The sequence below is a fragment of the Protopterus annectens genome, chromosome 1.part0 (genome assembly GCF_019279795.1).
Source record: "Protopterus annectens isolate FY-2018-M chromosome 1.part0, PAN1.0, whole genome shotgun sequence".
Taxonomy (NCBI): Eukaryota; Metazoa; Chordata; order Ceratodontiformes; family Protopteridae; genus Protopterus; species Protopterus annectens.
Window position 1 is genome coordinate 1034177173 of NC_056725.1, and position 12909 is coordinate 1034190081.

General features: G+C 47.8%; 1 protein-coding gene across 3 annotated transcripts in view; it reads right to left on the bottom strand.

The window, feature by feature from the left end:
• The window catches only part of CYRIA (CYFIP related Rac1 interactor A), a 601118-nt gene that overhangs the window by 454131 nt on the left and 134078 nt on the right, over window positions 1-12909 (bottom strand). For all 3 annotated transcript variants that reach the window (XM_044064853.1, XM_044064836.1, XM_044064845.1), the window contains exon 2: window positions 6460-6581. In XM_044064853.1, the coding sequence (XP_043920788.1) occupies window positions 6460-6581 (122 nt within the window). The remainder of the gene's footprint in view (window positions 1-6459; window positions 6582-12909) is intronic.

Below are 12909 nucleotides of genomic sequence, written 5' to 3' on the forward strand. Positions count from 1 at the left end.
ATGTCTGTTATTCTCTGATCTGTTAGCCTCGCAGACATGTTGACTGTGTCTAGAATTGCGCCTATGAAGGTAATAACACGACAAGGCGACAAAACAGACTTTTCGCAATTTATTGAAACGCCTAAGTTTTGACAAGTGCGAAAGGTGTAGTCCCTGGCTGTGAGAAGAAGATGCTCGGTGGGAGCTGTAAGGAGCCAGTCGTCCAAATATGGAAACACCTGGAATCCTTGACGTCTCAGGTGAGAAGCTACCACTGCCATACATTTGGTAAACACCCCGGGGGCAGTGGTGAGTCCAAAGGGCAGGGCTCTGAATTGAAAATGACTGGTTCCCAGCCTGAAGCGGAGAAATCTTCTGGAGCGTCTGTTCATTTTTATATGATAGTACGCATCCTGAAGGTCTATAGAGCACATCCAGTTTTTTCTTCCCAATAGGGGAAGTATGGACTGTAGCGTGACCATCCGAAATCGTGTTTTCTTGACTGACTTGTTCAAGATACTGAGATCCAAAATTGGTCTCCAGTCCCCTGTTTTTTTTGGAACTAAAAAGAACCTGGAGTAGATTCCGGATCCTTGCTGGTCTGCTGGAACTGGTTGAATTGCTCTTTTTGCAAGCAGTTTTGAAACTTCCAAAGCTGCAAGATCCCTTTGAGCGGGTGGAACATCTGGAAGGGATTTTTTTGATCGGTTTGGAATGCAAAGAAAGGGAATGGAATAGCCTTCGGAAATGATGGACTGTACCCACTTGTCTCGTGTTAGGGATAGCCAGGCTTCTGGGTACAGTGACAATCTTCCCCCGACTGCCTCCGAAGGTGGACAGTCGGGCAACACCTCAGGGATGCTGAAAGGGCTTATCGGAGAAAGTTTCTCGATTGCCCTGGTTCTGGACCCCTCTGCCTCTAGGGCGGCGTCTACCATTGTTGTTCCCCCTCTGCCTCTGGCGGGAACTGACTCTGTCGTCAGGCGAAGTCCCTTGAGATTGTTTGGAACCACATTTTTCCACTTTTCTGGCCCTTGGGGTAAGGCCTAGAAGGAGTAGAAAAACGGACTCCGGCGGCAGAAAGAGTCTTGCCATCAGTCTCGCACCTAGTCAAGGTTTCTTTCACTTGAGGACCAAAAGAGATGATCCATCAAATGGGAAATTAGTGAACGACGTTTTAAAGGGGTCCGCAAAGTTGCATAACCGCATCCAGGCATGCCTACGTAAGGCCACTCCTGTTCCTGCGGCCCTGCTCGCTCCATCAGCCGCATACGAAAGGAGGCGCATGGAGGAGTTAGCTATGGAGTTCAGGGTAGCCAGCTGAGTGTTCATCTTGTCTTGAAAACCCGCAGCTGTAGGATCCTTCAACATATCACTCGCTTCTTTGATCAAGTCCCTTTGAAGACGAGTAAAATGGCATAGGTAGTTCAGCGACGCATTGCAAAGGTCGCTGACGAGAACATCCGCTTCCCGTACCTGTCCATGGACCTAGATTCCTTGTTAGGTGGATGGACAGGCACTGAAGGATCAGCTAGTTCCTTCTTAGTGGCAGCAGCAACCACCATAGCATCCACAGAAACTCCTTTTGTCAGAAACTGTTTATCTGCTGGTGCTGTAATGAATTTTGAGGGTCTCCTGGGAGTGGGGTCCACTGAATCAGGAGCCGTCCATGCCTTTTTTGCTACCACCTGCATGAGGGGGTCAAAGGAGGGAGACACCCAGGAGGTGGAAGGACGAGAGCCAAACGCCTCAAGGTACACAGATTCATCCTCCGAAGGGTTGAGGGCTGGCCAATTTCCCCTCTGCTTAAGGATTTCTAGAATGTCTGCAAATGAGACATCTTCAGAAGGGGAACGGGGGGAACCCTCGGAATCCTCTAAATCTGTGTCAGAGGTGACGGACTCAGGTGAGTCTATGTGTTTCCTCTTACACTTTCTCTTCCGAGGGGGCTCTTCTGCCAAAACAGGAGAGGCCTCGGAAGAGGATGAGATCCCACAGGGGATTCCTGAGGAGCTGGCTCTCTGCGGTCCGGGATGAGGGAGTGAGTCGACTTGACCTGAGGCACCGAAGAGGGAGGGGCGGACGGAGCCGACTGTGGAGTAGAACCAGGTTCTAACACACTCCGCATGACCTCGAACGCACCCCTGTCAGGCAGAGCCAGAGGTTCCCGCTCAGCTAAAAACCTCCTCGGCACAGCCAGTGATGGCCCCGAGGCCGATGTCGGAGCCGAACCCACCAGCGCCGAAGCCCCGAGAGGGAGAGCGGGGTCGGACAAGGGTCTGATGCCACTCACCCCTCGGAGCCGGCGATGGAAGTCCGGCGCCGAGATTCTTCTAAGGAAGAAATCGGAGCCGACGATGGAGCCGAAGACATTTGTATCGGCTCCGACGCTACCACAGTCTCGGTTCGGCGCCTGGCTCCGAGCTCAACGGAGTCGGAGGAGGAACATAATGAGGGACAGGGTCAGGCATCGACTGATGAGTCGGGCTCTGAAGCATTTGGGCCAGTGCCTCGGACTTAAGAAGTCGACTCACTACCCTCTGAAGGTCATGGTCCGACAGCCTCGATGACCTAGAGGAGTGAGATCTATGGCTCCGTTCAGACAGCAGAGGAGATGCTGGAGCCGAATGAACGGAGCCAAGGGACGGTGACCTGGACCTCTTTCTAGATGTCGGTTCCGAAGGTCTGGTCGGAACCGACACAGGAATTTCCAATACCTCGGCTCCAGCCGGAGCCGATGTAGACGGAGGTTTCGTAGCCTTAGGTCTCGGCTCAGTAGCTGGAGCCGAGGACCTAGAAGCCTTGGAGGGCTTTCCCGAAGAGACAGTAAGGGAACCCTCAGGCTTGAGTAAACCTCTCAAAATCAGTTTGTTTTTTCTTTCCTGCAGGACCCTGGGGCTGAAGCCGTGGCATACAGCACAGGAGTCCTGCAGGTGCAAAGGTCCCAGGCAGTAGACACAAGAAGTGTGACCGTCTGTCAGAGACATTTTCTGACAGCACGAGTCACACTTCTTGAAGCCTGAGACCTTTGAGTCTTTAGACATTTTAGAAAAAGTGTAATCACACACACCCAGTCAAACACTCCGATTACACCCTATCCTATTTAAAACTCAAAAAATAAAACAAACTACCAAAGTTTTAAGTTCTGAGAAAAAACACACACACACCACTAGGGGATGGAAGAAAAAGGCCCAAAGGCCCGAGGGAAGAACTTATAAGTTCTTGTGGAAAAAATGGGATTTTAGAGAGAAAGGGGTGAAAATCCACTAAACTAAGGGAAACAACTGTTAAAATTAAAACTAAAGGGGTTTAAGTATACTAAATTTTACTCCAAAGTTACTTACCAAGAAGCCGGTAGAAACCAAACACCTCGATCGCTGTAGCGGCAAACGAGATCTGAGGTAACTCACGCCTAGCATTGTGGGATATAAGGGGAGCCTCGAGCCGGTGGAACCAACTCTCGAGCTTTTAGAGTGGCCGAGTCGGAGCCGAGGTCGGCTCCGAACCCATCCAGCAAGAATGAAGGCGAGATAGACAACTTAACATCAGATGATCCGCTGTGGCGACCCCTAATGGGAACAGCCGAAAGAAGAAGAAGAATACAATGATAATTTAAACTCATACAGTAATCACAAAGCTTCATAAGTCTATAAAACCTATATAAAGTCCCACTGTATGCAATAGAAGAGTCCCCACAGCTTTTTCAGAGACTGTGTGGGGAACAGCATACTTTATGACACACTGTATGCTAAACTAACAAGATATCCATTTACAAAATGCTGAATGACCTCTGAAATGTGAGTGGCATACCAACCATTCAAAATTAGTTTTACTACTGCAGTTTTTTCCAAATGAAAGTAAATGGCAAGCCCGAACCAGTTGGGTTAGAAAAGCATGGTCTGGTGGGGTTAAACAATGTCCCAATGACTGGGGAATGCATTGGTAGAGGAGTGGCATCATATTCAGGTCAGCACAGCTGTTGATTGTTGTGAAAGTAAAGGTCCTAACTTCCTAAGTACTAGTGTAATTTCCTTTCCCTACCTCAATCCCAGCTGACCATCAGCTACTCAGTTCTTCCTTCCATTGTTCTTGACTTCCACCCCCCCCCCAATACTAGACAAAAGATGAAGCCACTCTGATGAAGGGAAGGGGAGCTAAGCAGAATGCTATGGGTAAGTGGTGCATATCCTCCCAGCAGTAGCCATCACAGTCAGGTGAGAAAGGTGAAGTGTGACCTTGGGTTGAGAGGTGCAGCATTGCCAAAAGCAGACAGCATCCCATGTGCTACCATGGGAACTGGGACTTGGGCCTAGGAAAAGCCCTACTCCCGATGCTCTAATTCTTTACTTTGTAGGCTAGATATGGCAATGATGAGTGGCCTGCTTAGGATGTGCCTGCCTCAGGCCCTAGGACAACCATGCCTCGTTGGTCTCCCCATGTGTCCAGCTAAGTGATTGTTACAAGTCCTAACCTACACCAAGGCTTGTCCATGCCAGTACAGACTCTCCCCTAAAGTGCTACATATCTTCCTTACCAGCTTCATCAGATGCCCAAGTTGTTAAACTCTAGTCACCAGATCTAGGGTAAGCCCCACCCACACCATACCCATGGACCAGCTTTTTCTGCTGGCGCATATGTAGCCGACTGCATACTGTAAAGTAAGGCCAAGGAATGTCACAACCACCTCAGAAAAAAAAATCTGCCAAGTCCTGACTGCACAGCTACTAGAAATAATCTGATATTCCAGCCTTTAATGGTGTTAATATTATGGACCAACCCTTTCCAGCACATCACACCAACCCCGGCCCTTACTCTTAAGGAAAGATGACAGCAGCAGCATAGCCTTCTCTGTCCTTTCCTCAACTATGTCAGTTCCAACAACTGCTTGATCTGGTAATCAAATGCAAGTTGCCAGTTTCATAGTCAGAACTTTAGACATATAGATAGATTTTCCACTTATGTTATCAGTATAAGTGTATACAAGGGAAAACCATGTTTACAAGTCTGGCTTGTTCGTTTGACTGCATTATTAAAGACTTGTATGGTATTATGCATTCTAGAGCCAGTATGTTGAACTCTGCTAATTTGGGGAAATCTGCATATTGACCATGACATGTCTGCAAAATTCTATAGAAGTATTTCTCTGTTATGTCAGAGAATCTCTGGTTGTGTCCCTTATAAACATAATGTAGGACTTTGTTCTCTAGCTTAGCTGTGCTGTGTGTGCAGTGTATGCCTACTGTAGCACATACTGCTGTGTGTATCCTGGTGACGTCTCATGCCTGAACACTTTCCAACAAAACAAATGCACTATCTCAAAGAGATTACCTTGTTAGTAAATACAATTAAATCAGTCAACAAACCACTCAAAAAAACAATTCCACAGAATGTCAGAAGGCAAATACAATGTTCATTATTTACCTAAGAACAATCAGGTGCAACACACCAGTCACAAAAAACAGAGGGCTAAAGCTCTGAGCTGTTAAGGATTATTCCTATACCCAGGGTACATAGTCTGTTAACTCCTACCTTCATTTCCCTACTGAGTGACTGAGCAAGTCACTCAGTCAGATAGTGCTCCCAAATAACCCCTGAAAAGGGACAGTTGTATCTAATGGACATATCCAGTCAAAAAATTGGTACAACAAAACAAAGCAAAAAAATAATTTTAAATATCAATGACCAATTTAGAATGGTGCGTCGTGAACTGACTTGCTCAAAGCAATTAACCCTTAAACAAATATGTTGATGTTCTCTAATCTAGGCAGCTATCTCATAAAACCTGTTTCAAAATATTTAGGTTGTTGACAAACTGATGGAGCCACTTTCTCTAAGATGGAAAATATCGTGTGTGTGTGTGGGGGGGGGGTGTTTAGGTAGGGGATTGAGAATGTGTCTGTCTGACAGTGGGAGTGTGATGTTGAGCAGACACTGCAAATGTTTGAATGTGTAAGGGTGCTTGTGCCAAAGTGATTCCGGGATCTTGAGAGAATTATCACCAGAAATTCTTATTAGCACAAGCGGTAAAAAAGAGCAATTCAGAGATATGCAAATTAGCCAATAATGAGATCTTCCTCGTCACAGTTAAAGCTGTTTCTGAACCTATTTTTTCATGATTACGTACATTTGACCTACCTGTGGTAGGTAGTTTACACAGCCACAGCCAGTTTCTCTGAATCACAGACAGTCTTACACCATCTGAAAAGAGAAACTTTTAATATGGACAAGGATTACAATTACAAATGCTGTGCTGCTCAAAAACTAAGTTATACTTTAAAACACTGTCAGTTAGCAGGTCAGGTTTAGTATACATGTATAACATTACCTACTTGAATATGTAAGCTTTCAAATTACTTTACAAAATGGGTTAGCCATTTGGTTATTTAACAAAAAAAAAAACTCTTGCAGCTTTCTAATTTCAAGTCCCTAGGGCCATTACAATGTAAGCATCTTTATAGAAAATAACAGTGAATAGCATACATCTCTTATCTCTTGTCCTGCTCCTTTGTACTCCTGTAGGTCTGCCAGTATATCTTCAGACTCTTGCAATACAGCATTGACCTGATTCCACACTTCTCTTTCTCCATCAGTAGGTTGTGCATCTAATTAAACATGCAAAGAAATCTATAGTTAATAATGGTTCTTGGTTCTCAGCTCTATTGTAAGTACCACATCATAACATAATGAAATAAAAAGAAGTTATGTCTTACCATAACGTTCCATCCGAGTTGTTAATCTTCTTCCAGTCATCACTGATGGGTTCGGTTCCGAGCCCTCGGAACCGAGTCAGCCTTATACCAAGCTTGCATGCACCAAAAACTCTCAAGCTAAGCTGCTACCCACAATGCCCTTTGCTCAGTTACCTCAGATCGAGTTTGCATGCAACACACAGAGAAAGAATAAGCCAGAAGACATCTCTGCACAGAAACCCTAATACACCACGAAGACCCAGACGATCCGCTAGGAACCTTAGGAGGGGGTCGGTGGGAGGGTGTGATGACTGGAAGAAGATCAACAGCTCAGATGGAACGTTATGGTAACACATAATTTCTTTATCTGAAGTTGTTAATCTTCTTCCTATTCATCACTGATGGGACCGAGTCCCCAGCTACTTGGAGAACGTGGGTGGCCCTTATGGAAGAACATTCCTGGGAACCATTGAGCCAAAGGCCGCTCTTCCCCTGGAGATTAGATCTAATTTGTAATGCTTGATAAAAGTGTGGGGCTTAGCCCAAATGGCAGCTGCACAGATGTCATCCATGGAGGCCCTAGAGTGGAAGGCAACAGATGCTGCTATAGTCCTAGTTGAGTGAGCTTTGATTTGGCCCGGCTTAGATCCCTCCGTAAGTGAACATGTGAAGGAAATGCAATTCCTGAGACATTTAGACAAAGTAACTTTTGATACTGAACCTATCATTCTAGGGCCTGCAAAGGAAACGTAAAGCTGGTCTGACTTGCGGAATGATTTAGTTCTGTCCAGATAAAAGCGTAATTGTCTATGAACATCCAGGGAATGTAGGCAGTATTCTCTCTTGTTCGAGTAATTTGGGAAAAACACAGGGAGCTCAATGGACTGGTTAATGGAAAAGTCAGAAACCACTTTGGGGAGAAAGGATGGGTTAGTTCGAAGTGATACTCTGTCCTTATGAAAGATCAGATAAGGGCTCTTGATACAGAACGCTTGTAATTCCGAAATTCTTCTTGCTGAAGTTATAACCACCAGGAACAAGGATTTCCAAGATAAGAATTTTAGGTCATAGGTGGCAGCTGGCTCAAACGGGGGCAGAGAAAGAGCCTGCAGAACCCATGACAAATTCCATGCCTCCACCGGCTGTCTAATGGGAGGCCTGCTGTGAAAAATACCCTTGAGGAAGGTCTTGCAAAGACGAGTGGAGATGAGTACTACTCCTTCAGACCCGTTATGAAAGTTGGAAATAGCTGCTAGATGGACTTGGATGGTAGAAGCCGAAGCACCTTTGTCGAACAGCTCAGCCAAGTAAGGAAGAATAATGGCCACGGGGGGTGTGAATGGGTCTAGATCCTGATTATGTGACCAAATGGAGAATCTTTTTCCATTTATCCCTGTAAAGTTTTCTGGTGGATGGTTTATAAGAAGCCAAAATAATCTCCCGAACAGGTGAAGAAAGGGTTTCTTGCCTGGCAACTAACGGAAGTGGCGAAACCAAGCTATCAGCTTAAGGGTGGACAGATTCGGAGGAGTCCGCCCTTGTGGGTAAGAAATTAGTTCCTGACGAGTGTCTAGGATCCAAGGAGGTCATAACAGATGAGGTCGGAGGAAGGGAAACCACACTTGATGAGGCCAAAATGGAGCAATGAGGATCACTTTGCTTCTCAACCGAATCGCCTTCAGCAGAAGAATCAGAGGGTAAGCATAAAGGAGACCCGTGGGCCACTTGTGAACTAGAGCGTCTCTCCGTGACTCCCCGAGAGGGGGAAAGAGGGCATAGTAGCTGCTGCATTTTGCATTTGAAGGGGAGGCGAAAAGGTCGCAGCATCATGCGGATGAAGTATGCATCTGCTCAGTCTGCCCACAATCACGGTGGAGCTCCCTGGGATGTGCGTTGCGATCAGGAAGCAGATGGAAGCTATCGGCCACTGTCAAATTCTCATGGCCTCATGACAAAGGGGGTAAGATGTGGTCCCTCTTGTTTATGTACCAGACCACGGACATGTTGTCCGAATGGACCGCAATCGTTCCGAACGGAAAAAGCGGATGAAAAGCTTGCAGCGCCAACAGCACTGCTCTTAACTCCAGGACACTGATATGCAAATTGACCTCTACATCGGACCACGTGGCTTGGACTGACTTTCCCTGGAAGTGGCCCCCCACCCCATCAGGGAAGCATCCGTGGTCACCATGGCACTGGGCTGTGGAACCTGGAAGGGACAACACCAAAGATTTTCGTCTGTATGCATCCACCAGAGGAGATCTTGTTTGCAAATGTTGGTGACGAGAACCTTTGAGTGCAGCGGGTGAAGGTTGGGTATCCACTGGGCCCTGAAGGAGCCATTACAGTAATCTCATGTGCAGTCTGGCTAAGGGGACTATGGGGATGGCTGCGGCCATAGATCCTAAGGCTTGAAGAATCTTCCTTGCAGACACCTTGCTTTGGCAGAGTATCACCTGAACTTGTGCCCTGAGTCTCTGAAGCCTGTGGGCAGGAAGAGAAATTAGGCTGGACTGCGTGTTGAATATTGCCCCTATGAATTCCAGTTGTTGTGATGGATGGAGGTTTGATTTCTTCCAGTGTATGGTCATGCCTAATGATTCTGCTAGTGCCAAGGTGTAGCAGAGGGCCCTGACGAGGAGATGCTTGGTGGGGGTGGAGAGGACCAATCGTCTAGATATGGAAACACCTGGAATTCCTGAAGTCTCAGATGAGCTGTTACCACTGCCAGACATTTCGTGAACACTCTGGGGGCCGTCGAGAGACTGAAAGGCAGGGTGTAGTGATTGGCTCCCAGACGGAAGCGAAGGAGGCTCCTGGAGCGCTTGTCCATCTTGATATGGTAATACGCATCCTGGAGATCTAATGAGCACATCCACACACCCTCCTGCAGATAGGGGAGGATGGATTGAATCGTGACCATGCAGAACTTGGACTGAACTACTAATTTGTTTAGATGACTGAGATCCAGAATGGGCTTCCAGTCCCCTGTTTTCTTTGGCACCAAAAAGAATCTTGAGTAGAACCCTGATCCACACTGATCTGAGGTGACCTTTTGGATGGCTTGTTTTTGAAGTAGCTTTTGTATCTCGGAAGCTGCCTCCTCCCTTTGGCTGGGTGGAACATCAGGAAGGGATTCTGGAGGTCTTGGATAGGAAATTAGTGGAATATAGTAGCCTCTGGTAATGATTCTCTGCACCCACTGATCGTTCGTAATGGACAGCCAGGCATCTTGGTGCAGAGAGAAATATGCCCCGACTGCTTCCAGAGGAAAGCAATCGGGCAGTACCTCAGGAGCGCGGATATAGTCTACCTGAGAAGGAATCTCTGGAGCCCTGGTTCCGGGGACCCCCTCTGCCCCGAAAGGGGAATCTTCCATTATTGGCGCCCACTCTGCCTCTAGAGGAGTCCTCATCATGTACATCTCGGAAAGGACCTTGAGACTTCTTGTGCCACATTTTTCCGCTCCTCTGGTTCTTGGAGAATGAACATTGAGGCTTGGAGAAACATAGGTCAATGGCAGACAAGGTCTTCTCGTCTTGTTCGCACCTGGCTAGTGTATCCTTGACCTTCGCACCAAACAGAGCCGAGGGCTTGATAGGGACATTTAGAAAGGAAGACTTGAAGGCGTCTGCGAGGTCACAGATGCGCATCCAGGCGTGATGTCTCATGACTACACCTGCACCCGCAGCTCTAGCTGCTCCCTCGGTTACGTGCGACAGCAACCTCATGGATGAATTAGATATGGATTCTAGGGTGGCAAATTGGGAAGCAACCTTATCTCATGCTCCATCCGATACTTGACCAGCGAGAGTTCCGGAGAGTTCAGAGATAAGATCTCTCTGGAGCTTCGTAAAACGTGCCATAAAATTCACAGATCTAACAGCGAAGGTCACTGACGCAAAGACTCACTTCCCTAACCTGTCCACTGCCCGGGACTCTCTGTTGGGTGGGTGAACAGCAAGACTCTCTTCTGCTAGGTCCTTTTTTGTGGCAGCTGCCACCACCATAGCGTCCACTGGCAAACCTCTGGACCAATGGGGTTGATCCACTGGAGGGAAGAGAACTTTGTTTGATCTCCTGGGGATGGCCTCAACGGAGTCGGGGTTCTTCCAAGCCCGTTGCACAATGAGCTTAACCAGCTCATCGACGGGGGTCACCCAAGAAGTAGTGGGCTGAGAGCAAAAGGCCTGCAGGAATACGAGGAAAGGGTTGAGGACTTCCAGTCACCCCTCTGTTTCAAGATTTCCATGACGTCCCCGAAGGAGACATCATTGGGGGCGACCGTTCCCCATCATCGTAGTCCGTACCTCTGAGTGACTCCTCTGGGGAGTCCGTGTCTCTCGTCTTACACACCCGTTTCCGAGGGGGTTTTTCAGTGGGAACATCCGAAGAAGACTCGGAAAGTGAAATGCCCTGAACAGTGGTCTCCTGGGCCTTGCGCTCTCAGAGTCCTGGGGGGGGGTGGACTTTGACAGCTGCGGCTCAGAGGGAACTGGGGGAATAACCACCTGTGGAGGATTGCTGGCAGCAACAGCCCTCTCCATCACACGGAAAGCGGGCCCGCCCAAAAAGGAATGGGAGCCCAGAACCGAAGACGACAGAATCGGAACCGGGGTCACACCCTGCTCCAGATGGTCCACCCCGGGGAAGGAGCCCCAATCAAGCTCGGAGTGGTACTCACCCTCTGCTCCGAAGTCGGGGCTGACAAAACCATCGGAACTGACACTGGGGGCTCAACCCCCCCAAGCATGAGACTGTGGAAGGTGGGCTCCGATGGAACCTGCAACCAAAGGGATCTCGGAACCTCAGACAGAGTTGCTGTTGGCGCCGAGGGAGGAATTCCTGTTAAAAGTTGGGTAGATGAGCCTCGGAACCTAGGGATCCAAGGGAGGAGAGTAAGTAGGGGTTGCTGGAGAAATAGACCCAAAGCCAGGAGTGGGATAGGGTCTAGGAACATTTGAGATTCCCCTAGCAGTCAGCAGCTAATCAAAAAGTCGCACCACGTCCAATTCGGAAAGGCTCCTGGTGGATCTCACCGATGCACCTGAAGGGGAGTCAGGCCGGTCCAAAAAGGGGCTGCAGGCTTGTCCGGTAAATGGGTCCACATTGGATGAGTATCGGGTCCGTGGTGTGTCGCAGAACGGTATCGATTCCAATTTTTCAACAGATAATAATGGTATGGTCGGAGCCGTGAAAGGGCTCGGAGCAGAAGTCACTATAAGAGTAGATGATAGGAACAGTTCCGATGTTGTTGTGGTTACCAATAATGGGGTCGATAGGAACAGTTCCGAAGTCGTTGTCGGAACCGATAACGGGATTGAAATGGGCGAAGTCGGTGCCGATAAAGAAATGGAAATACTGATCGATATCGACCAGTATTACGTCTTCGATTCTGAAGGTGTAGGCGGTGCTGTAATTGTCAGTGCGGGTACTGACAAGGCTACCTTGGTAAACTTTATTGGAGCCGAGCTCGGAGCCGATGTATTAGTTGGCACAGAGGAGGCAAAACGGTGTTCAGACGATGACTTATGGGCCTTGTGCTTATGACCCTTACCCTCTGTCACCCGCCGATGAAGAGGGGTCCGATCGAGGACGTTTCTTATCCGAAGCTGGAGGGGGTGTGACCTCCGTCGCAGAAATGGCCTGCGAGAAAGGCAAAGCAAGCAAGCCCTTTAAAATAAGTTTGTTATGACATTTATTCAGCGTCTGCTGACTGAAACTAGCACAGATATCACAAGGGGGTTTCGCCGACAAATGCAGAACCCCCAAACAGTAAACACATTCCTCATGAAGGTCACTATTCGGCAGTTTACCACTGCAAGAAGAGCAGTGTTTAAATCCCGTAGTTCCCTTCTTTTCAGACATTCCAAAAACACTCTCGCACACAAGGGACAGAGAGAGGAAAGAGGAAATGGAGGAAAGAAAAAGTAAATACCAGCAATGGTAACAAGGTACCGTAAAGGTAGAAAGTTAGAGAAACCAAGAAATTACCAACAGTGGTAAGAGAGAAATACCTGTGGGTAGAGCAGTAGCAATATAGAACAACAAGAACCACTGATAAGGAAGAAAAAACCTTTACAAACTATTAAATCTTTTAAGAAAAAAACACTTAGCTGGAGAGTTCAGTGAAACGCTGCTATATGGCTGCGCAGAAAACGAGATCTGAGGTAACTGAGCAAAGGGCATTGTGGGTAGCAGCTTAGCTTGAGAGTTTTTGGTGCACGTAAGCTTGGTATAA